The sequence below is a fragment of the Macaca fascicularis genome, chromosome 14, assembly GCF_037993035.2.
Source record: "Macaca fascicularis isolate 582-1 chromosome 14, T2T-MFA8v1.1".
NCBI classification, from domain to species: Eukaryota; Metazoa; Chordata; class Mammalia; order Primates; family Cercopithecidae; genus Macaca; species Macaca fascicularis.
The window spans coordinates 4649386-4674164 of NC_088388.1; the positions used below are offsets into that span (position 1 = coordinate 4649386).

At 48.5% G+C, this 24779-nt stretch overlaps 1 protein-coding gene across 8 annotated transcripts in view; it reads right to left on the minus strand.

The window, feature by feature from the left end:
• ANO1 (anoctamin 1) overlaps positions 1-23275 on the minus strand; it is a 198184-nt gene extending 174909 nt beyond the window's left edge. For all 8 annotated transcript variants that reach the window (XM_005576975.5, XM_045372306.3, XM_015434332.4 and 5 more), the window contains exon 1: positions 22836-23275. In XM_005576975.5, the coding sequence (XP_005577032.3) occupies positions 22836-22893 (58 nt within the window). In that variant the 5' untranslated portion in view covers positions 22894-23275. The remainder of the gene's footprint in view (positions 1-22835) is intronic.
• Positions 23276-24779: the final 1504 nt, after the last annotated feature.

A 24779-nucleotide genomic window follows, 5' to 3' on the forward strand; every position in this document is an offset into this window, starting at 1 on the left:
GGATGGATAGATGAAGGAAAGGATGGATAAATGGAATAATGGATGGGTAGATAGATGGAACAATGGATGGATGGATGGATGGATGAAAGGATGGATGGATGAATAGATGGACAAATGGATGGATGAATGTGTGAACGAATAGATTGCCAGATGGATGAATGGATAGATAGATGCAACAATGGATGGATAGATGGATGGAACAATGGATGGATGGATGGATGAAAGAATGGATGAGTGAATAGATGGACAAATGGATATGTGGATGTCTGAATGAATAGACAGATTGATAGATGAATGAATGGTTAGATAGATGCAACAATGGATGGATAGATAGATGGAAAAATGGATGGATGGATGGATGGATGGATGGATGGATGGATGGATAAAGAACAGATGGATGAATAGATGGAAAAATGGATGGATGGAAAAATGAATGAATGATTGGTTGGATGAATGGATGGAGGAATAAACTTGTGAAAAAATGGTTGGATTGGTGTCTATCAATTCTCAGTAAATATATCTTCCACAAGTAACAATTCTTATTTACAAAGACTCTGCTGTTACGGCCATCTATTGATCCATTGAGGTGCGTGGATGCTGCAAGAATGAGTCAACACTCAGCACTCTGCAGATTTTCAGGGGATGATCTAAGAATACACTTCCAAGCTTTCATCGATGAGGCAAATACTGGACCTCTTCAAATATTTATGTTCTTAAAGTGCTAATGTTTGGAAACACCTAGAAAATACTCCTAACTGTGATGCCTTATCTTAGAACGCCTGCACAAGGCCTTCCAGCTATATAGAAGTTGTATGGGTGGGGGAGTGTGGGAGAGTGGAATTTATTGAAAATGGATGAAGGACATGTACCCACTACCAGACTGGGTGATGTGAAAAGATTCTGGTCTGGGTACCTGGGTGTGTAGGGAGCTGGCACATGCTGAAAACGTGGCTTCTGTGGGTACCAGAAGCCCAAGGGGTGCTCCTCTATGAGCTGCAAGCTCAGACAGCAGAGATGTGGTGGGTCCTAAACTCACCTGGCTGACAGGCACTGAATGTCCTGACACCCGCTTAACTGCTGAAGGACACTTCCCATCCCTCCCTCCCCTGCTCACTCCAGCCAAACTCCATGTCTTTAGTTCCTCCACCCTGCTGTCTAGCCCCGCCACCCCAGGCCATTGCATACGCTGCTCCCTCTGCCTTGGCACCCTTCCTGCACCTTTCTGCCTAACTCCTACTCATTCTGCATGTTGTGAGAGTAAGGGGCACTCCCTCCAGGAGGCCCTCCTGAACTCTTCTACATATAATGTCAGACTCTCCCCCAAACAAATCATGGCACCGGGCACATCCCTTGTATATTCTATCTGTATTCACAGAGCAGTGTAGACATCTGTTCAGGCACTGGGTGTGCAGTGGTGAGTGAGACAGGCAGTCCCTGCCCCAGGGAGGGTACATGGCTGTGGAGGAAACAGTAGCCACTGTAAATATGTAGTAACTCTTATGGACAACTGAGAAGGGGAGGAGAATCCTCAGAAGGTGTGGGAGGTTGGGGAAGGCATCTCTGAGGCTGTGCCATGCGAGGTGGACTGTGTCCGTCTCCAGAGGAGCACATCCCAGGGGGGAGGAACAGCAGGGACCAGGACCCCTAGTGAGAGCAGGGCTTTGAGTGCTGCAGGTGCCATGTGAGGTGGGCTGTGCCCCTCTCCAGAGGAGCATGTCCCAGGTGGGAGGGACAGCAAGGACCAGGACCCCTGGTGGGAGCGGGGGCTTTGAGTGTTGGAGGGACGGTGATGAGGCTACTGATTCTATTGCTGCTTGAGCCGCTGTCTGTCCATCTCTTCCATGATACCCCAGGCCTCTCTGCAGCCCCTGCCCTTGTGCAGCTTCCTGAACACCACTGACCCCCTCATCTGCCTAGGATGCAAGCCCTCAGGCCTTGCTATGGTTTGTCCCTCAAACCTCATCTTTTTTTTTTTTTTTTTTTTTTGACGCGGAGTCTTGCTCTGTGCCCCAGGCTGGAGTGCAGTGGCGCGATCTCGGCTCACTGCAAGCTCCGCTCCCCCGGGTTCACGCCATTCTCCTGCCTCAGCCTCCCGAGTAGCTGGGACTACAGGCGCCCGCCACCTCGCCCGGCTAATTTTCTTGTATTTTTAGTAGAGATGGGGTTTCACCGTGTTAGCCAGGATGGTCTCGATCTCCTGACCTCATGATCCGCCCGTCTCGGCCTCCCAAAGTGCTGGGATTACAGGCTTGAGCCACCGCGCCCGGCCCAAACCTCATCTTTAAACCTGATCCCCAGTGTTGCAGGTGGGGTCTAATGGGAGGTGTCCGGGTCACAGGAGTGGATTCCTCATGAACAGATCGATGCCCTCTCTGGGGGTGAGGGAGTTTTCATTCTAGTCATTTCCACAAGAGCCACTGGTTGTTAAAAAAAGAGCCACTACTGGGTATCTACCCAGAGGAAAAGAAGTCATGATGTGAAAAAGACACTTGTACACATGTGTTTATATGTTTATATGTGTGTAATTGAGCACAATTCTCAATTGCAAAAATATGAAGCCAGCCTAAATGTTCATCGACTGATGAGTGGATAAAGAAAATGTGATACACACACACACACACACACACACACACACGTCCCATGGAATACTACTCAGCATAAAAAGAAATGAAATAAGGATATTCACAGCAACCTGGATGGAGTTGAAGATCATTATGCTAAGGGAGGTAACTCAGGAATGGAAAACCAAATGTTGTATGTTTTCACTTATAAGTGGGAGCTAAGCTATGAGGATGCAAAGGCATAAGAATGACATCATAGACTCTGGGAACTTGGGGGAACTTGGGAGGAGGGTGAGGGATGAAAGACTACACACTGGGTGCAGGGTACACTGCTCAGGTGATGGGTGCACCAAAATACCAGAAATCACCGCTAAAGAACTTATCCATGTAACCAAACACCACCTGTTCCCCAAAAACTATCGGAATAATAATTTTAAAAGAGCCCAACACCTCTCCTCTCTCTGCCTTTCTTTCTCATATGTGCTCTGCACAGGCCCATCCCCTTTGCCTTCCATGAAGTTTCCTGAGGTTTCACCAAATGCCCAATCTTGACCTTCCCAACCATTGAAACCATGAACCAAATAAACCTTTTCTCTGTGAATTACCCAGCCTCATGCATTCCTTTATAGCAATGCAAAATGTGCAAAGATGGGCCTTTTCAAAAAGCTTCTCAAATTCCTTTTTCCTCCCACTGCCCTGCAGTGTGGTTGGCCCCATGTGAGGATGGAGAACTCAGGCCCAGGGAAAGAAGAAGCCACTTGCTACAGTCAGACATGATCAGCAGCAGCTGTCAGAGACCCCAGGTGATGCCACCAGGGACTCCAGTCATGGAGCACTGCTCTCCTGCCTCCTCTGAGAGTTTCCAGGAACTACTCTGGCAGAGCTGTTATCCTCTCTCCTGAGAAAGAGATGCTTGACCTCACAGGACCACATTCGTAGACCCTCCCTGAGCTACAGGCTCCCAGCTTGTCTTGGTTCATGCTCGGTGACATAGGCAGAGACCACTCCACTGTGCCCCTTTGTCCTTTGGTTTCCAAATTGGCATAAATTCTGCTGGGTGTTAAGAGAAGGAAACAATAAAAACCTGCTAAGGACACCCCATTGTCTCCAGATGATGGAACGTGGGAAATGTCCATGGAGGTTCCAAAAGGACTGTCCAGAGGCCAGTGTTAAGCTCATGTTGAACAGGCCTTAGTCTGGCTGGAGACTCTGCGACTGGGTCATGTTCATCCCACCAATTCCTCGACATTTCCCCGTTCAGATGTGTGGGACACAGGCCGCATCCATGTGGATCTCCTTGATGGGTACCTGTGCTCTGGAGAGTCTATGAAGTCCCCCACTCAACAAGAGGGAAGGGAGACCATGTCTTCCCCATGGTCAGTGACCTGGACAGCACTCTGGATGGCACAATCAACTTTGTAAGGTGTTCGTGGTCATCATATGCCACAAAATCTAAAGAGCACTTATTTCATTAAAAGTGGGACAAAAATTGAAGCGGTTTGAGGTGTATGTTGTCAAAGATGAAGGCAAATATCACACCTTTTAAAAAAAAGAGCTAAAGGAGTAAAACAGTTAACACTGGCAGAAAGAAAGACACATAGGCCAATGGAACAGAACAGAGATCCCAGAAATAAAGCATTCTGGACATGGTCAAATGATCTTCCACAAATGTGCCAGGACCACTCAATAGGAAAAGGACAATCTCTTCACGAAAGGTTGCTGGGAAACTGGATATCCACATGCAAAAGAATGAAGCTGGATCCTTACCTCACGCCATATACAAAAATGAACTCAAAATGGATTAAAGACCTAAACGTAAGACCTGCAAATACAGAAATGCTAGAAGAAAACACAGGGCAAACGCTTATGACATGACTCGGCATTGTTTCTTGGATATGAGACCACAGGCACAGGCAACCAAAGCGAAATGAGACTGTACTGAGCTCAAAAACTTCTGCACAGCGAAGGAAATAGAGTGAAATGGCAATTTACAGAGTGGAAGAAATATTTGTAAGGCATATATTTGGTAATGGATTAATATCTAAAATATATAAAGAGCTCCTGTAACTCAACAACGACAACAAAATCCAATACTCTGATTTTAAAATGAGCAAGAGAATTAATAGACATTTCTCTAATGAAGACAAAAATGGTCAACAAGCACATGGTAAGATACTCAACGTCGCTAGCCATCAGGGAAATGCAAATCCAAACCACAATGAGATACCATCTCATACCCACTGGGATGGCCACTATTAAAAAAGGTAATAATAATCTGAAGCATAAAATAATATGTTTGGATGAGGATGTGGAGAAACTGAAACCTTTGTGTACCACTGGTGGGAATGCAAAGTAATGTAACTGCAGTGGAAACAGCATGAAGGTTCCTAAAAAAAATTAAAAATAGATCCAGTAATTCCATTGCTGCGTGTCTCCCCAAAGGAATTTAAAGCAGGGATATTTGCACACCTAGGTTCATTGCAGTGTTATTTGAAATAGCCAAGCAAGCTGTGGAAGTAGCCTAACTATTCATCAGCCGATCAATAGAGAAGCAAAATGTGGTCTATCCATACAAAGAAATATCGTTAAGCCTTAAAAAGAAAGGAGGTTCTGCAACATGCTAACGATTGAATGAACTTTGAGGATATTATGCGAAGTGAAGTAAGCCAGATACAGAAAGGCAATTACTGTTGGATTCCACTCATATGGGGTATCTAAAACAACCAAATGCTCAGAAACAGAAAATAAAAGGGTGGTTGCCAGGGGCTCAGGGAGGGGAAGTTGCTGTTCAATGGGTACAGAGTTTCAGTTTTGCAAGATGAGGAAGTTCTAGAGTTCTGCCGCACAGCAATGTGCATACAGTTAATACTAGTGAACCACACACTTAAAATGATTAAAACGGGCCGGGCGCGTGCCTCACCCCTGTAATCCTAGCACTTTGGGAGGCCGAGGCGGGCGGATCACCTGAAGTCAGGAGTCCGAGACCAGCATGGCCAACGTGGTGAAATCCCGTCCTTACTAAAAATAAAAAAATTGGCCAGACTTGGTAGTGGGCACCTGTAATCCCAGCTACTGGGGAGGTTGAGGCAGGAGAATTGCTTGAACCAGGGAGGTGAAGGTTGCAGTGAGTCAAGATCAAGCTACCGCACTCCAGTCTGGGTTACAGAGCAAGACTCTATCTCAAAAAAAAAAAAAAAAAAAAAAAAAAGTGAAATAAAGGCTGTTTGAGAAATCAGCATCTGTAGGTAAGGGGCTGTGTGTGGGGTTCAGGGCAGAGAGCAGAGGTAGGGGGAGGTGGGTTGGCAAGCTTCATGTGAGCCTGGGCGCGCCCACCCCAGGCAGTCCCTCAACTTGCAAGTTTGCTTACAGGGCTGGGGTCAAGTTCAGATAAGGAAGAGCTGTAGGCAGGAAGAAGCCATGATGGATGAAATGCCATGATGGGAGGGGGAAAACCAGGTTAACAATGGGAACACATGCTTGGGTGGAAGGATGTTTTAGCATCAAATTGGATGTGAAATCCTGGACTAGTTCCTGCTCACTGGACACCATGCCCAGCAGGGAAACTGGCTTGCAGGTGGAGATGGGCGTCCTCACCCCTGAGATGGTGCATGAGACTGCCAGGGAGGTGTGTTTAGGGACCAGAGCGTGTCTCCACGTAGGTAAGAGCTGAAGATAATCTCTTCCCACAAATGTGGTCGTTGGTTGCCTAGCTGGTTGCACCTGCCATCCCAGAGTTTGCAAAACTTGTATGTGTTGGTATTTTATTTCCCCACACTGGTGCAAACTGTTTTACAGACTGAAAAGTGGAAATGGATTTGCCACTTGGTCCACAACTGTTCTATTGCTGTCAGTTAAAAGAGAAACGGTCTTCACGTAATTACTACCAAAAATGATCAGAATCCATCCCCGGACAGGACGGATGTCTGCTCTTCACAAGGAGTCAAAAGCCACAACTTTGGTGGTCGAGATGGAGAGACACTTTAAAGACTGGACTGTCCCTTCTCAGTCACTCCCAGGGATTTTTCCACTTTGGTTTCTTTGGAGCTGGTAAACTCATTGGATCGGTCAACTCACTTGTGAATCGTGCACAGGAAATAAAATGAGAGGGGGAGAAAGACATGGCTTTATTTATAGAAACCTCATTTTGCTATTCATCGAATAAATAAACACAACCCACCTCACACTAAAAATATGCCTCTCAAGATCAACAATGAGGCCATGTTTGGCTGACTCCACAGAGAAGCGGAGATTGCAGACCCTAGGAATTTCTCACAGATGTGTACTAGAATAATTCAGGACAGTGTGCCAACAAGAACGTTTGATTTCTGTTGACATTTTAAGCAACATGCCATCTCCTCCTTGGTTCTGAAGCTGGCAAAGAAAAGCCTTATGCTCTGATATATCAGTTCGGGCTGTGTGACTTCTGTCATGTTACTTCACCTCTCTGAACCCCAACTTCTTCACCTGTAAAATAATGATAATGACATCTATCTGTGAGGGGATTTGTGTGGAGTAAGTGAGAACACAAACACATAATAAAATTCTAAAGACTAAAGAGATGTTCAGTAACCAGTGGTGACACTTGTAATGCACCCACAATGAGAATTTTTCTGTCACCAATTCTTTTTTTTTTTTTTTTTTTTTGAGACAGAGTCTCTCTCTGTCGCCCAGGCTGGAGTGCAGTGGCTCGATCTCAGCTCACTGCAGCCTCTGCCCCCCCAGGTTCTAGCAATTCTCCTGCCTCAGTCTCCTGAGTAGCTGGGATTGCAGGCACCTGCCACCACGCCTGGCTAATTTTTGTATTTTTAGCAGTGATGGGGTTTTGCCATGTTGGCCAGGCTGGTCTTGAATTCCTGACCTCAGATGATCTACCCACCTGGGCCACCCAAAGTGTTTGGATTACAGGCGTGAGCCATGGTGTCCGGCCTCTGTCACCAATTTTAATTCCACAAGTCAAGGGCTGTTCAAAGATGTGCTGGTGTAAGTCAACCTCACTTGTGCCCACTGTGTTAAATCTCTCCCAGTAGCACTGAAAGCTTATTTGCCAAGTCTAGAAGAAACCAGGGCAGCCACACAAAAGATATCTCCATTGCTCCACGATATTTTTTGAGGGCAGTGTGATGGAGAAGCCCGTGGTTGCAAGCCCTGAGAGCCAGGAGATGCTGCGTAACTTCACGATATGCTTTATTCTCATAGCCCCCATCTGAGAGTGGCCTGGAAGCCTGGGTTCCCGCTGTGTGGATTTGAGCACAGTCTTCACCACATCACAGCCATGTGACCTTTGAGGCTGCCTCATCTTAAATTGGGGAAGGAGCAGTGCCTCCCTCAGAGAGCGCAATGACAAGTCATAAGATGGTCCCTATAAAAGTGCACATATAAGCATCCGGCGTGTGGTCACACACAGCAAATATTAGCCCTTGTAATTTCTAAAAACCATATCATTTTGTAACCTGTTCTTTTTGCACACACTCTCTCTCTCATTTAACTGTGTTCTGGATCACATCTCACTACTCTAAAGCTCACGTCTAGCACAGACCAGATGCTTGAAAAACATCCGGCCAAAAAGACGGGAACACAGCCCTACCCTCATGAAGATAAAGTCAGGTGGGGTGCAGGGTGATAAGACCACTTTGTGAGGACCTGGGGTTTTGGAGGCTGCTGAAGGAGCCCCTGGTGGGTTCCTGGGGACTGGGAAGAGGTTATGAGGGAGATCCAAAGGGTCAGAGCAGGAGGAAAAGTGCCTCAGGCTGAAGGAGGAGCTCATGGGGTGGTCTGGACAGGAACGTGTGCCTAGATTCTTCCAGAAGTGGGGAGAGGCTGTATGGTTGGCACATGGAGGCTGGGAGCACACGGCAGGAGCTGAGGGCCCGGGTATAGCAGCCTCACACTATTCCCTGTAGGGTGTCCACGGGTCGCCACCCAGCCCCTACTTAGGGTCCCTTCTCTTTCACTGTTCTAAGTGAAACGGTCTTTGCCCACCTGCTCAATCAATTCTGTAGGATATGTTTCTAGAATTGGAGTGATTTGATCAAGCGGTAAACATCTGTTTTATTGGTGCCATCCTCTCCATGAATACAATGACCTATCCATCCACCCATTCCATTCATCCACCCATTTATCCATCCATCCATCCATCCACCCACCCACCCATCCATCCATCCATCCACCCACCCATCCATCCACCAACAATTTACTAAGCCCCACCTCTGTGCTAAGCACTGGAGATAAAGGGCGATATGCCCTCCCAGCACAGAGCAAGCTTCCCACAGCCTGGAGAGGGCTATAGAAGGAAACGCTTTCCATACAAGAGCGTGCTGCATACAGGAGGTTCACAGTGAGTCTGTGGGAGAATTGGTGACGACATGCCGCCAAGCTGTCCTGAGACCAGTGGGACTATATCGGAGTCAGGAGACAGCTCGATTTCCACAGGCTGAACCATCGTAATATCGACTAATGTCGCCAATTTCATGAGCGTCTCAGATGTTATAATGTGCATCTCTCTGATGATGAGTAAAGCTGTCTTTTCTAAATAGCCATTTGGGGGGTAAGTCGCCTATTGCGGTCATGCCGATTTTCCCATTGGTGTGTTGGTCTTTTATTTTAAATTGGTCTGTAAATACGTGTATTTTAGAGCGATAAAAACAACTCTTTATGGGATACTCAGCAAATGGTGACTCCTTGCTTGTTATTTTTCTTTCTGTTTTGTTCATGGTGTTGTTTCTTTTTTTTGAATCTGTGAAAGTTAAAAATTTTCCCTTGACAGTTTCCGGGTTTTGTAGTGTGCTCAGAAAATCTTTCCCGAAGATAATGTAAGTGTCCATCTTATTTTCTTCTAGAATATTTATAATTTTATTTTTACACTTAATGGTTTTTTTTTTTTGAACTTAGAGCTTTACTTTGCCAGGAGCTCACTTTGGGGTATTAGGGGTATAGAATCAGACAGGAACCAGAGTTTGCTTTTCCCTCAATGGTTGTTGGTCCTTTCCAACAGATGAAGTACTCGATGGCACCCATGACTTCTTTGAAGCTGTTTCCTGACCTATATCTTCTAACTGAACTGGAAGATACAGTCACGCACCACTTAACCATGGGGATTCTGAGAAACGTGTCATTAGGCATTTTCATCGTAGTGTGAAGATAGAGTGCTCTTATACAAACCTAGATGACGTAGCCCACTGTACAGCCAGGCTGTATGGCGTGGCCCGTTGCATCTACGGTACAAACCTTCATGGAATGTTACTGCACTGAATACTGTAGGCAACATAATGGTAAGGCTTTTTTTTTTTTTTTTTTTTTTTTTTTTTTGAGATGGAGTCTTGCTTTGTTGCCCAGGCTGGAGTACAGTGGCGCCATCTCGGCTCACTGCAACCTTCGCCTCCCAGGTTCAAGCGATTCTCCTGCCTCAGCCTCCTGAGTAGCTGGGACTCCAGGCGCCTGCCACCATGCCTGGCTAATTTTTGTATTTTTAATAGAGATGGGTTATCACTATATTGGGCAGGCTGGTCCCAAACTCCTGGCCTTGTGATCCACCTGCCTCGGCCTCCCGAAGTGCTGGGATTACAGGCGTGAGCCACTGCACTCAGCTGGTAAGTATTTTTATATCAACACATAGAAAAGGTACAGTAAAAACATGGTATTACAATCTTACGGGACCACCTGAGATTGTAGCACCACAGATTGAGGCCACCCAATCTTACGGGATGGTTTGGGACCACCATTGTTCTGTATGTGGTTCATCATTGACCAAAACATCATTTCAGCACATGGCTGTAATTTAAACACTCCTTCCAAAATAGTGTAGTGGCGGGCGCCTGTAATCCCAGCTACTGGAGAGGCTGAGGCAGGAGAATGGCGTAAACCAGGGAGGCGGAGCTTGCAGTGAGCTGAGATTGCACTACTGCACTCCAGCCTGGGCGACAAGAGTGAGAATCTGTCTCAAAAAAACAAAAACCAACACACACACACACACACACACACTCAAACATCTTATTGAAGTGTCACAGATATACACAGAAAAGCACCTGCAATACGTGTGCAGCTCAACACGTTTTGCTAACACATGCCCATGCACCCAGCACCCGGCAGCACCTTCCTTTCCCTCAGGGCACTCTTCTGGTTTCTATCCCCATGGATTCATTTGCCTGCTTTTGTGTGTGGTAGAAACGGGATCAGGTACCCTTTTGTGCCCGGCCTTTCTTGTTCAACGTGAGATGTGTGAGATTCACTGTGGTTGCTGGGAGCAGTTGCAGGTGGTTCTTCCTGTTGCTGTGGAGGGCAGCACGGTGGGAAGGGACCGTGAGATAGTCATCCATCCTCCTGTCCAAGTGTGGACAGGCCCTGCAGGAGTTTCCAGTTGTGGGCCATCATGAACAGTGCTGCTGGGGACACTTTCACTCACGGCTTTGGATGTGTGTGTATTTCTGTTGAGTGACTACCCAGGGATGGCTTTGCTGGGCCACAGACTACATGTTTGTTCAATAGTAAATCTGCCTATCAGTCTTCCAGAGTATCAGTTTCCACACCCATGAGCAGTAGGCAAGGGTTCCAGTTCCTCCATGTTCTTGCCAAAGCTTGGTATCTTGTGGGCTTTGCATTTCACCACTCAGGTGTGTGTATGATGGTATCACCAGGTGGTTTTGCTTTGCATTTCCTGATGACTAATGAACTGAAATGCCTTTTCTTATGCTTATCAGGCCTTTTCCTTTAAAATGCTTTTTAATGACCTGACATGACTTTTAGATTGGTGGGGAGCGTGCGTCCCCCCGCCCATCTCTATTTCTTACTAACAAACTTTCCCTTATAAAGCAGGTGACACATTCCATTTTATTCCTCTGTGAGTACCTCAAACACACAAATGAAACATCCAGCTAATTACTGGCAGAAAAAAAAAACCTCCCTATTCATTTTTTTTTTCTCAAGGGCTCATTTTGGGTAGCTATGTCCCCACTTTATTGTCTCCATCCAACAAGTGATCTCACTTGGTTGCAGTTACAAAAGTTTTCTTATGGGAATTCCCCTGGGAGTCCTCTGTAAGTTCCTTCCTGAGACTTTATCTTAGCAGCAGCGAGCATTTGGTTACACCTGGCTCAGAAACTCACAGTAAAGCAGTATGGGCCATGCTCTGAATAGAATTCTTTGGGGCCTCCCTTCCCTTTTGTCCCAGTGCTAGGGAAATCCCTAGTACTCTCATCGGACACTCCCCAGGGTGGCCATGTGATAGCCCTCCCTCCTGCCCCCAGTGCCTCCACATTCACAAAAGGATAGGAACCCCAGCCTGTTTGATCCTCAGTAAGGCACGTGGATCCCTGGCCAATTTGCAGCAGAAGGAAAAGCCGCCGTACAAATGCTTCATTCATTCAGCAAATGTTTATTGAGCATCTACTAAGTGCCAGTCCCTGTGCTAGGCATTGATTCACGATGAGCCCAAGAGACACGGCCCTTTTCCCCTGGTATTTATGTTAGCGGGTGAAGAGGGGCAGATAGTGCATAAGGCCAACACATTAGAATCCCGTTATGTTCTCAAAGCTGCTGCTGAGCACGGAACCTGGCAAAGCACTCTGTGCTTCTTATTCACCTATTGTTTAATTGATAACTCCAATGAGTTAGGAATGAGGAAAGCTGATATGAACGTATTAGTTAAGGAGGATCCCAGTGTGATCAACTTCAGCAAATTCAGCTCAGGATGGTCTCATACATTTCATAGATTGATGGTTCCCATCTAAATCCTTCTATAGCCCATTAAGAAATCTCCAGTACTTCATTTTTTGTTGGTTTCTTTGTTTTGAGACAAAGTCTTGCTGTCACCCAGGGAGGAGTGCAATGGCATGATATAGGCTCACTGCAACCTCTACCTCCTCCTGGGTTCAAGCGATTCTCCTGTCTCAGCCTCCCAAATAGCTGGGATTACAAGCACATGCCACCATGCCTGGCTAATTTTTTATTTTTAGTAGAGACAGGGTTTCACCATGGTAGCCAGCTGGTCTCGAACTCCTGACCTCAGGTGATCCACCCGCCTCCACTTCTGCCTTCCAAAGTGCTGGGATTACAGATGTGAGCCACTGCACCCGGCCTGCAATCTCCAGTACTTCAAATACCAATGCTAGTAGCTTGACAGTAGAGAAGCCCGACAGCCCCAGCAGCAGCCAGCTGATCAGGGTCCATACCAGCAGTGATAAGTCATGGTGACAGTATGTAATCTTGATATGATGCATGAGAATGGCTCTTTACCTTGGTGGTCTTCCTCCCTCAAACTAATAATCCCAGATGAATAATGAGAAGAAAGTTCCAGTTGAGGGACAGTCTACAAAAGACCTGACCAGCACTTCTCAAAACTATCAGGGTCAACAGAAAACAAGGAAAATCTGTGAAACTCTCACAGCCAAGAGGAGCCTAAAGAGTCATGAGGACTAAATGCACTGTGGTGCTCTGGAAGGGATCCTAGGACAGAAACGGGTGTTAGATAAAAGCCAAGGACATCTGCATACACTATGGGCTTTAGACAAAAATGTACCAGGGGCTGGGCGAGGTGGCTCATATCTGTAATCCTAGCACTTTGGGAGGCTGAGGTGGGTAGATCACAAGGTCAGGAGTTAGAGACCAGCCTGGCCAACATGGTGAAACCCCATCTCTACTAAAAATACAAAAGTAGCTGGGTGTGATGGCACGTGCCTGTAGTCCCAGCTACTCAGGAGGCTGAGGCAGGAGAATTGCTTGAACTGGGGAGGTGGAGATGGCAGTGGGCCAAAATCACGCCATTGCACTCCAGCCTGGCTGACAGAGTGAGACTCCATCTTAAAAAAAAAAAGCCAGCGTTGGTGCATTAATGGTGATACACATACCACACTAACATAAAATGTTAAAAACAGGGGAAACGGTGTGCAGTATGTGGACATTTTCTGTACTATCTTTGCAATAATTCTGTAGAGCTAAAACTGTTCTAAAAGCAAAAGTTTACTTAAACAAAAACAAAGGAACGATGGTGATGACTATAATCTGATGTGAATATACATGGCTGGAAGCGAGCCCGTCTCATGCCTACTATGTATGTCTGGTGGGGAAGAGTTGTGAAAAGCAGTCTGAACTCACACCTCTTGTGTCATTATGTAGAAACAAGTCATGAAATAGACAAAAGCCAGTTGGCTGACTTTGGAAATATAACATGCAAGCTGATGGAAGCAGTTTGGGGCTATTTTTGATGTGATAGCATCACCCCAAACCAGTCATAAAATGAACGTTCTTGTTTGCATTTGACAAATCATGCTTCCTCTTTACCAAGTATTGAAGAGTTGTTCTTGATAAATGAGTGAAAATTAAAAATTGCCATCATATATATAGATGTCTATAGAGATTATCTATATTATTCAAAATATATAGAAATCTCTCTCTTCCTCCCTCCTTTTATCTGCCTATCTCCATCCCTCCATTCTTCCATCTCTCCATTCATTCATTTTTTCATCCATCCATCCATCCATCCACCCATCCACCCATCCATCCACCCATCCATCCATTCATCCACCCATCCATCCATCCATCCATTCATCCACCCATCCATCCATCCACCCATCCACCCATGCATCCATCCATCCATCCATCCATCCATCCATCCATCCATCCATCCACCCATCCACCCATCCATCCATCCATCCATCCATCCACCCACCCACCCATCCACCCATCCATCCACCCATCCACCATCCACCCATCCATCCATCCATCCACCCATCCATCCATCCATTCATCCATCCACCCATCTACCCATCCATCCACCCACCCATCCATCCATTCATCCACCCATGCATCCAGGGAGAGGGGAATGAACACATAAATTCACACTTTTCAATAATAGATCAGCATCCAAAATGAAATATTTTTGCTTAAAATCACTTCTTTATCATATATGACAAAAATGAAATAAAATGGTGGATTTAATTCGCAGGAGTCTTCTGAGACCAAGAACACTGTGCAAGGGTTTCCTGAACCCCAGTGGTGACGCTCAGCTAGCCCAAGGACCACTTAGGTCTCTTCCAGTTGTGGCTGTGGGGGGTTTAATGACGAATTGGGGGAGTAAAATCAAATTGGCAAAAACAAGCCTGGACCTGCCTTTTGGAACTTGGTCAAGTACAGGGGGGAGTGATACTGACCGAGTCCTCATGAAAATGAATGTGGGGCAGCTGTGTGAGTGCCCAGGGAGAGGGGCCTGGTGTTGCATTGCAGAGGGAGCGATGGGGCTACAGACCAAGGGGCTACAGGTACCAAGGCCCCAGGAGCAGGGAAGAGGGGATGAAGGGCTATAGGAAGTCCAGTGAGGCCAGACGGAGAGGGCAGCTGGGGGAGAGAAAGGAATCCAGAGAGGCAGGTGAGCCCCGCTTGCAGGCAGGCCATGAAGAGAGGAAGAGTGAAGTCATCTTGTTTGTCTGTAGACATGGGAAGCAGTGGACAGATTCCAGAAATGCACAGGAAGGGACACCAACTGTACCAGGCAGTGGACTGGAAGTGGGGACACAAACCAAGGGGCAGGGATACAGGGGTGCCCACAGTTTTGTGACTTGAAAAGGGATGCAGGCTGGGGAGATCTGAAGACGGAGCTGGGACGAGGAAGCAAACGCTACCTTTGGCCTAGTGCCCACTTTGATCAAGTTTGCAGGAAGGAACCAGAATATAACCCGAGGCCCTCTCCCTTTTCCCCCGAATTCCCAGTCTGTCCCAATGTCCAGCTGTTGACGGTCCAGGAAACACAATGCAATAAACATTATGCCAGATTATGCCTCCTTTCTCATTGCTCACATCAATAGCTCCATTTCCACCACGTTCAGACTTTTGTGTTGAAGTGTCATGTAAATGCATTAAAAAATCATTACACACCGGAGGCCATATGTGGGCAGAAATAATTCCGATTAAGTGTAAAAGGGAAAGAATTAAGTCTTGGGTATCAAGGGTAGTGTTTGCACACCACACCCAGGGGCAAACAAGGGTGCAGCTGAAGACAGGGCGCTGTCTCAGGAGGCGGCAACTGGCCCCATGGGGGTGGCGCTGACATTCCCAGGGTTGTGTGGGTTTGGCTGCATGTGGGCACCCAGAGCCCAGACGAATCATGGCAAAAGGCCCAGAGGAGGCAAAATGTCCCCATGAGCTGCCATGAGAAAGGAAGCTGAAATTACCAGGAAGGCATCTACTGTATGTGTGGGTCCCCTTCCAGGGCTAAATACATGAAACTAGTAATTTGTCTACCTAATGGCCATGTGACCATTGTCAAATGGATCTCCGAGGGCTAGGAAGGCTTTTAATGCTTCATTACGCAGTATGAAAACCCTGGCATGTATGCCCAGTGCTGAAGACTGAGGGCCATGATAGACATTGACGGGGGGAACAATGCCAGGCAGAGGCAGGCACAGGGAGAGACGAAGGCCTCACCAAACAGTCCAGCCTCTCCAGTGTGGCTCCTGCAGCAGCAAGGCAGTCACAGGGACATGTCTTCTCTCCAGAGAGCTGGGGAGGCAGCAGCTGAGTTGGTGAGGACCCAGGGTGGAGCCAGGAGACAGAGCGGCAGTCCCTATCCTGCCATGCCTAACTCTGGTAGGCCTTGTCTCTCAACATCTGAGTCTCAGGGGCCTCCCCTGCCCAGCCAGGTGTGGCTGGCCCATCCTGATGGATTCACAGAACACTCTTGGCTGTGGGAGCTTAGGCACATTCCTTGCTCTTTCATTTCCTCAGTTTTCTTGTCTGGAGTTCAAAGTTTCTCCTAATATAACTTAACATGTATTAAAGGGAATGACATGAGTAAAGAGCTTGCAATAGTGCCTAGAACAAAATGAGTTGACAAAATCTGTCAACTACCATCCATCATCCATCCATCCATTCATCCATCCATCCATCCATCCATCCATCCATCCATCTATCCAGCTGTCCAGCTCTCCATTCATCCATTTATCCATCATCCATCCATCAATCCACCAATCCATCCATCTATCCATTCGTCCATCCATCCATTCATCTACGATCCATCCATCATCCATTCATCTACCCACCCATCACTCATCCATCCGTCCATCCATCCATCCATCCATCCATCTATCCATTCGTCCATCCATCCATTCATCTACAATCCATCCATCATCCATTCATCTACCCACCCATCACTCATCCATCCATCTGTTTATCCATCTGACTTTTGCCAGGCCTGCCATGGCCAGGCCCTGGGCTAGGGCTAGAGAAATGAATGAGACATGGTTCTTGCCATCAAGTAGACCAAGTCCATCAAGGGAGACAGAAGTGGTGGACGAAATTAACTGAGACACGAGTTGCTGCATGCTCTAAGAGAAGTGGGAGCTGAGCTCGCATGGTATCAGCACAGAGGTAGGGGGCCTGGGATATTGGGGTGGACCCATTATCGGCACACAGAGCTTACTTAGCCAGAATTAGAAGCCTTTCACAACACAGATCATAGTATAAAGCTGCATAGACTGCACTCCATGAGAGCAAGGGCTATAGCTACACTGTATCCCCACCTTCTGGTCCTATGGCTGCATTATATCCCAGTTCCTGGAATTGTGGATACACTGTATCCCCCATTTCTGGTGCTGCAACTGTCCTAAAGAAGGAGATGCATCTATGACTGTTTAGTTTGATTTAAATGATGCATCCAACTGCAGAGGCAGAAGTTTCCTCAGCTATTTACATCACAATATGGAAGAGAAACTCACTGGGTGAACCATTTCCACAGAACATCGGGTTCTGTTCACAACTGGGACTTGCCCATCGCTGCAGGTGGCATGGTGGTCTCCTGGGCAATGCCTCCTTCAGCCTCTGCATTTGGTCACAGAGGACAGGGGGCAGGCTCCTCTCTAGATGGGTCACTCCTACCCCTGCTGTCAATGGAGGAATCTGTCTCTGGTCTTGGGGTTAACATTGAGTCTGTCTCCTTGTAAATGTCCACAGGGCATCCCAAACCTACCCCAAGTTCAAATACACCAAGTGCTCTGAATGACAGCTGGTGTGCAGGAAGTGTGCCAAATGTCAGCTTTTGTGATTGTTGTAATTATTAACATGCTCAAAAGCAAACCCCTACAGAACAGTCTTTTCAACAAATTGTGCTGAAACAAATGGATATTCACATGCCGAAGAATGAAGTTGGCTCTCTACCATACTCCACATACAAAAATTAACTAAAAATGGACTGACCTAAATATAAAAACTAAAAGCATAAAACTCTTAGAGGAAAACATAGGGGTAAATCGTTGCGACCTTGAATTTGGCAATGAATTCTTAGAGATGACACCAAAAGCATGAGCAACAAAAGAAAATGTAGATAAGTTGGGCTTCATGAAAATTAAAAATTTTGTACATCAAAGGACATTATTGAGAAAGTGAAAAGACAACCTACAGAATGGGAGAAGATATCTGCAAATTATTCAACTGATAAAAGTTTAATATCCAGGCTCTATAAAAGCTCCTGCAATCCAACAACAAAAAGACAAACAACTCAATTAGAAAATAGACAAAGGAATTGAGTAGATATTTCTCCAAAGAAGATAAACAAATGATCTATAAGCACAGGCTCAACATAGTAACATAGTGTTTAGGCCAATGGAAATCAAAGCCACAATGATATACCACTTCACACCCACAGGATTGCTGTAATTAAACAATATATATATATCAAGTGCTGGTAAGGGTGTGGAGACTCTAGAACCCTTGTACACTACTAGTGGGCCTGTAAAATGGTGTAGTCATTGTGTAAAACAGTTTGACAGTTCCTTAAAAAGTTAAAGATAAAACTATACGATCTAACAATTTTACTTCTGGGTATATACCTCAGAGATTTGGAAATAGGAACTTAACAGACACTCACATGCAAATGTTCATTGCAGCATTTTCAAAATAACCAAAAGATGGAAATAACCCCTGTCTGTCGATAGATGAATGGATGAACACAATGTGGTATATCCATTCAATGGAACATTATTCATCCATAAAACTGATTACTGATATATGCTACAACATGGATGCCTTGAAAACATGCCAAGTGAAAGAAGCCAGACACAAAAGGACAAATATTGTGTGATACCATTTATATGAAGTATCTAGAATAGACAAATTTATAGAGACAGATGTTAGAATAGATAGGGATTACCAGGGGTTAGGAGAGGCAGGGTGGGGTGGGGTATGGGGAGTGACTGTTTAATGGATACAGAATTCCTATTTGGGGTGATGAAAAAGTTTTGAAAATAGATAGTGATGATAGTTGTATGACATCGCGAATGTATTTAATGCCACTGAATTGTACACTTAAAAAGATTAAAATGTTATGGTATATATAATATCTACCACAATTTAAAACAAAACAAAACGGAACAACGAATAGTAAACCTCTCACTTATCCCCACTCAGACCTCTCCTTGTGGACTCCTCCTTTTTCAAGCCACTCAATCTGAAAATCTCAGAACCATTTTTGATGACTCTCTTGCTCTCAGCCTTTACATCCCATGTGCTGGCAATTCCTGTGGGCCCTACTTTCAAAATAGACCTGGGATCACCCTCCCCTACCTGCCTTGTGCACCCAGATTATTGCAAGAGCTTCTGAGCAAGCTTCCGCCCCTGGCCCATCAACCAGTTCTCTGCAGGACAGCCAGAGGATCTGTTAGAACCCAAGTCAGCCCAGGTCCCTTCCCTGCTCCAAACCCTACTGCTCCAAACCCTACTGCAGTGGCAGGTGGTGGGGAGGGGGTGGGGAGTGTTATTTAGCTCCCATGGTTACACTGGCCCTGGCGACCCCCACACTGGCTCCACACGTTCCATACCTCTTGGGTTGCCCCTCCTGCTCCCTCTTTCCCTCCCCGTCCCGGCTGGTTCTGGAATCCACCCAGCATATTCAAGAACACTCGTGCTGGGGCTTCTGCACTGGCTGTTTCTTCTACCTGGAATGTTCTTCCCCCACCTCTTTCAGGTGTGTTCCCACACCACCCACTCAATGTGTCAGGCACAGAGTAGGTGCTCAATAACTCTGTGGGTGAAAGCTTCAGGAGGGAAAACTCTTTCTATCCCCCCTGAATGGGTAAGATATCACTATGATTAAATGCACAGCTTGCTTGCCTGGAGTTCAAATCCTGCCTCTGTCACCAGCGATAGGACCTTGAGTAATCTCTCTGTGCCATAGTTTTCTCATCATAAATGGGGAGAAACAACGGGACCCACCTCATACAGTGAGTGAGGGTTGTACGTGATGATGCAGGTACCAGGGCTTCCATGGGTGACTGGCACGCGGTCACCTGCTCAACCAGCATTAGGGAGCATCATCTTCCCTCCCTCCCTTCCTTCGTCCCCCCCTCCCTCCCTCCCTTCGTCCCCCCTCCCTCCCTCCCTCTCTCCCTCCTGACCTCTCTTTTTCCTTCCTTCCTTCCTTCCTTCCTTCCTTCCTTCCTTCCTTCCTTCCTTCCTTCCTTCCTTCCTTCCTTCCTTCCTTCTTTCCTTCCTTCCTTCTTTCCTTCCTTCCTTCCTTCTTTCCTTCCTTTCTCATTCCTTCCTTCCTTCCTTCCTCATTCCCTCCCTCCTTCACTTGGTGCCCAGGGTACCATTAGTGCAGAGAGGCATGTGGGTTGATTTCCAAGAGAAGGGGATATCCCAGTTGGGTTTTGAGGGTTGCACAGGAGTAAGTTGGGCAGACATGTCCCAGTGGAGGGATGCCGCAGACCTCACCCTAACTCCACCTGTCCTTGTGGGAGGTTCAGACCACAAGCATGTAAATAAATAGCTTATTAAAGAATAATGAAGGAGCTGCGAAGAAGTCAGAATGGGAGGGGGCATCTGTGCCATTCAATTGCTCCCTGGGAGCATGGGCTTATGGCTTTGCAGGGGAGTGAGAATGAGCAGGTTATAGGATCAGTTACAGAGCACTGGGTGTGACTTCACATCAGGGTCATACGGATGAAGCTTGCAGTGATGATGCTGATGACAATGACAACAATACTCACTCATGCACAGAACAGAGTCAGGCACCTTGGAAAGGCTATAGACTCATATCATTTTCACAGCCACCCTCTGGACTTTACAGATAAGGCACAGAGTGGTTAAGCAAGTTGGCCAAGGGCACAGGGCTGCAGACAGCAAAGCTAGGATTGAGACTTGGGAAGCTGGCTCTGGAATTGGGGCTCTCTGTACTTCACAAGTGCTTCCTCTCTCTGGGTCTGGGTGCCGGTGGCAGGAAAAAGGGGGAACCCAGACCTCTTTCTGTTGTCCAACTTTATGGCTTTTTAAATTTCCTATTTATGGGTGAAGTCACTGACAGCGTCCAGGTATAAATGGCATGGGCAGAGCGAGAGTGGCGCGGCGCTGTGAGGCTTTTTGCCGCATGTCTTCGTGCCTGCTGTGGTGGAATGATCCATCTGACAGCAAACCCGAGAACTGAGGCTGGGACACCCTTCCTGGAGTTTTACTCCTGACACTGCTGCTACCCAGGCAGGGGGAAAGGGACACAGTTCCACCCCTCACACAGCTGAGGTGCAGCGGGGGCGACAGGAAGGGCCTGCTCTCCGGGAGTGGAGGCTGAGGCCGTCATCCATCCATGATTACAGCTCAGATCCGATCAGTTGAATCCTCCAGTAAGGAACGCTCCAGGTCCTCACATCTGAGATATGACCCATGCCCAAATGTGAACCCTATAAAGGCCAAAGCACAGGCCTCCAGTACACCCTTGTGCACAGGGAACAGTTTCCTCAAGATGTCCTAGATGCTTGCTGGGTGATTCTGCCTGGGGTGGGGAAAGGGAGAGGCAGTGGCCTCACAGCAGCTGGACTCAGACATCCTGGGTTCTAGTCTTTTTTTTGTTTGTTTGTTTTTTGTTTTTTTGTGGTTTTTTTTGAGACATGGTCTTGCTCCGTTACCCAGGCTGGAGTGCAGTGGCATGATCTCGGCACACCGCAGGCTCAAGAGATCCTCCTGCCTCTGCCCCCCAAGTCCTGGGAACAATAGGCCTCAGTTCTAGTCTTGGTGCCATCAGTTACTGGCTGTGTGGCCTCAGTTTCTTTGTCTGCACAATGGGGATGATCGTGCTCCCCTTTACAGGGTAGCGCTGAGGATAAATGTGTGAAGCATTTGAATCAGTGCCTGGAACTTGGTGGGATGGTCGTACACAGTGAGCTGGGGCTGTTTTCAGTGGATCACAGAACGGATCATTTCTACATATGAGCTTGAGGAAGCCTCTCAGGAAAGCGGGACAGCCGGGCTGCACACGAACAGGCCCTGGTGACCCACTTCAGCGCCCAGGTTTTTTGCCTGCTCTGGCTGGAAGGGCCCCTTTCTCTTTCTTGTGGGCCTTTAATTTGATGAGTGTCCAGTGTCACTTCTAGAAGGAAGCCAAACCCGCTGTTTGAAAGGCACGCATCAGAGTAAGTTTCTCCATGGGAATTCGAAAAGAAGGAAAGTCGGGGGAGGGAGGGAGAAAGAATAAAAGGAGGGCTTCCCATGCTATAGTTAGCAGTCCCGGGTTGGCGGTGGCATCCTGAATGCAGGGCACTGCCTCCTAACCAGGGCTTCAGAAGGGCAGAGCTCAGCGTGTAACTAAATAAAACCCACTGCACACTGCAGCCCCCTTGTCACTAGCCCACTCTTAGGTTTATTTAATAACCTCTGAACTGGGAGGGGAAAATCGTCCAGGAAACAGGGCTTGGGTCATTTATTTTAAAATTATTGGTACAAAAATATCCTGGGTGGTGATTTATGTGCAGCCAGGGGGGAGGAAATCAGGGACTCCCCCTCCGGCCTAGCGTCCAGGCCTCATTTGTCTCCGGCTAAGTTCCTCCCAGTTTCCATTATGATTTCGAGTCATAGTAGTGACTTTATATCGCAAATAAATCTCCAGAATAGCACGGAAATATTATGTGTATTAATAGCCTCTGTAAAAACATCCGAAAACCTCGCATCCGCTGCAAGACGCTCCCCTGGGATTGGGAACAGCCCAGCCGGCCTAGCAGATGTCTCCCCAGGGGCCGCGCAGGGGCCCCTGTCGGGCGGCGCCCCCAGCCCCAGCAGCCCAGCCCCGGGGCTCTGTCGTCTGTTTGTCTGTCAGTGCCCCTGCGACCTGTGACCGACACAGCCCCTCCCCTCTCGCCTTTACCGGGAGCAGCGCAGGGAGGACTGTCCCCGCCACCAGAGGTGGGGGTCCCTGTCTCCTGCTCCTCGTGCGCCCCTGAGTCCTCCGCAAGCCACTGTCCCTGGGGCGTCCCAGATCCACTGCGGCCGCGCTGGCGGTCCCTCACCCCCCGTGCCGCCCTGGATACTCACGGGCTGTGGGGGCTTCCTTGAGGTGTAGCCCCTCCAGGCCGATGTCGCCCTCCTGCATGGCACGTTCACTGCGCGGCTCCGGTGCACCCGGGACCCAGCGAGTCCAGAATAGGGAGCGACGAAGTCACTCCTGGAGGTCTGCGGCGGCTCTGGGGGCCAAAGTCCGAGCCCAGCTCGGAAGGGGACAGTCCCCTCTCTCCTCCCCAGAGGCAGTAGCGAAGCCGCGCGTGCTGGAGCCAAACTTGGTTGCCCTCGCGCACAGCCGCGCCGCTCCTCCCCCTAGGCTTTTTGGTCTGGGGGTCCCGGCAGACCTCCCCGCCCCCCCGGGGGTTACCTGCGGACACCGCCCTCGCCCCGCCCCGCGCTCCCCGTACGCCCAGCGAGCGGCGCGGGACGCTGCAGAGGAACAGCGGCTGGTCCCCAGGTCCCGGCCCGCCCCCGGCCTCCCGCTGCGCGGGGCGCGTCTCCACCGCTCCCAGACAGTCTTATCAGTTGGGGCGGGCAGTGGGGCCCCGAGCGGCCCTGCGAGGTGCGCCCCCACCCAGGGCCCCAGGGAAGGGGTGTTGACTACGGGAGGGAGCCTTGAGCCAATCCCCCAGAGACGGGCGCAGCCCTGGGAGCGGGGCGGTTCGGTGAGTGGCCCTGGTTCCCGCATCAGGAGAGCGCGCTGGCCCCCTGCCCCAGGGGGCAGGACCCCGACGAATCACTGTCAATTTGTCACACCAGGAGGCGGAAGCCCAGGGATGGAAAGGAGAGCTGGAGGTTACAGGGCACAAGGGGCCTGAACTTGAATCCAGAAATTCGCCTCTGCCCACCCCCCTCCCTGGGCTCCCTCCCGCAAGCCACAGCCTGTGCAGAATGTAGGAATCTGGATAAAGTGAGAAGGGTTTCAAAGTGGGGGAATGTCCCGTTATGTGAAGATTCCAATTAACTGAGGCTAAGAGGACTGGAACCGGGGGTGCATCCGGGGACCAGGCAGAGCCTCTGATGCACAGCCTGTCCCCGACCCTTCCTCTTCGCCGCCTTGTGGGTTCAGGGCAGGAAGTCGGGGTTGCCCCTCTCCAACCCCCTGTGGTTCAGAAACCAAGCTCTAGACAATTCAGCATCCTCAGAGACAGCAGCGATGTGGGCACCACGGAGGGCGTGGAGAACTGCAGTGCCGGCGCCTCCTTGTGTACCCACAAACCTCACACCCCTGACATCTCCAGATAAATACCATAAATTCTCAGGCAGAACTACCATAAACAGAACGGTAAGTGGCTCCGTGACCACAGGAGAGGCTGTGGGGGACAGGGCAGTCACCTCACCTTTTGAAATGTCATCTGACAATTTCTGCACCCCAAGGGAGGAGCTGGCTTGGTGCTGAGGACCAGCCCATGCCAGGGACCCGTGGATCACTTGCCAAGGTAACACTTCACCTGGTGCCCAGCTTTGGCTGGGCCCTGAGGGAAACGGACCCGGCTACCCCTGGAGGACAGATCACATCCCTGGAGGACAGATCACATCCCGGTGGAAGGGATCTGGATGGAGGAGGAGCAGTCCTCCTCCCCACCAGGCCTGCTGGGATTGGTACCCTAGGGCACTGCCCCAGGAGGAAAACACTTGCTCTGGAAGCAGCAAACCCACAAGGCAATGTTTCCTGCTGGGTCTCCTTCCCTGCCCCAACCTCAGTGCTGTACTGTATAAGGGGAGGAGAGACAAGGTTCCTTCCTCACAATGAGTCTGAAAGGAAGGTGACCTGCCATTCTCCTTAGCAATGATCTGGTTTCAGTCTGGACTCAGAAATTGGAAGACAGGCACTCAGTGGGATTTTATTCTCCGTGGGCGGCAGGCTCACCCCTAGGAGATCATGCCAAGAAGCCCTGGGATGTGTGCCCCAGGAGGGCAAAAGAGGATGGATGGAAATCAGAGCTGTCCTGGACCCTCGCGGAGGTTACATTCATT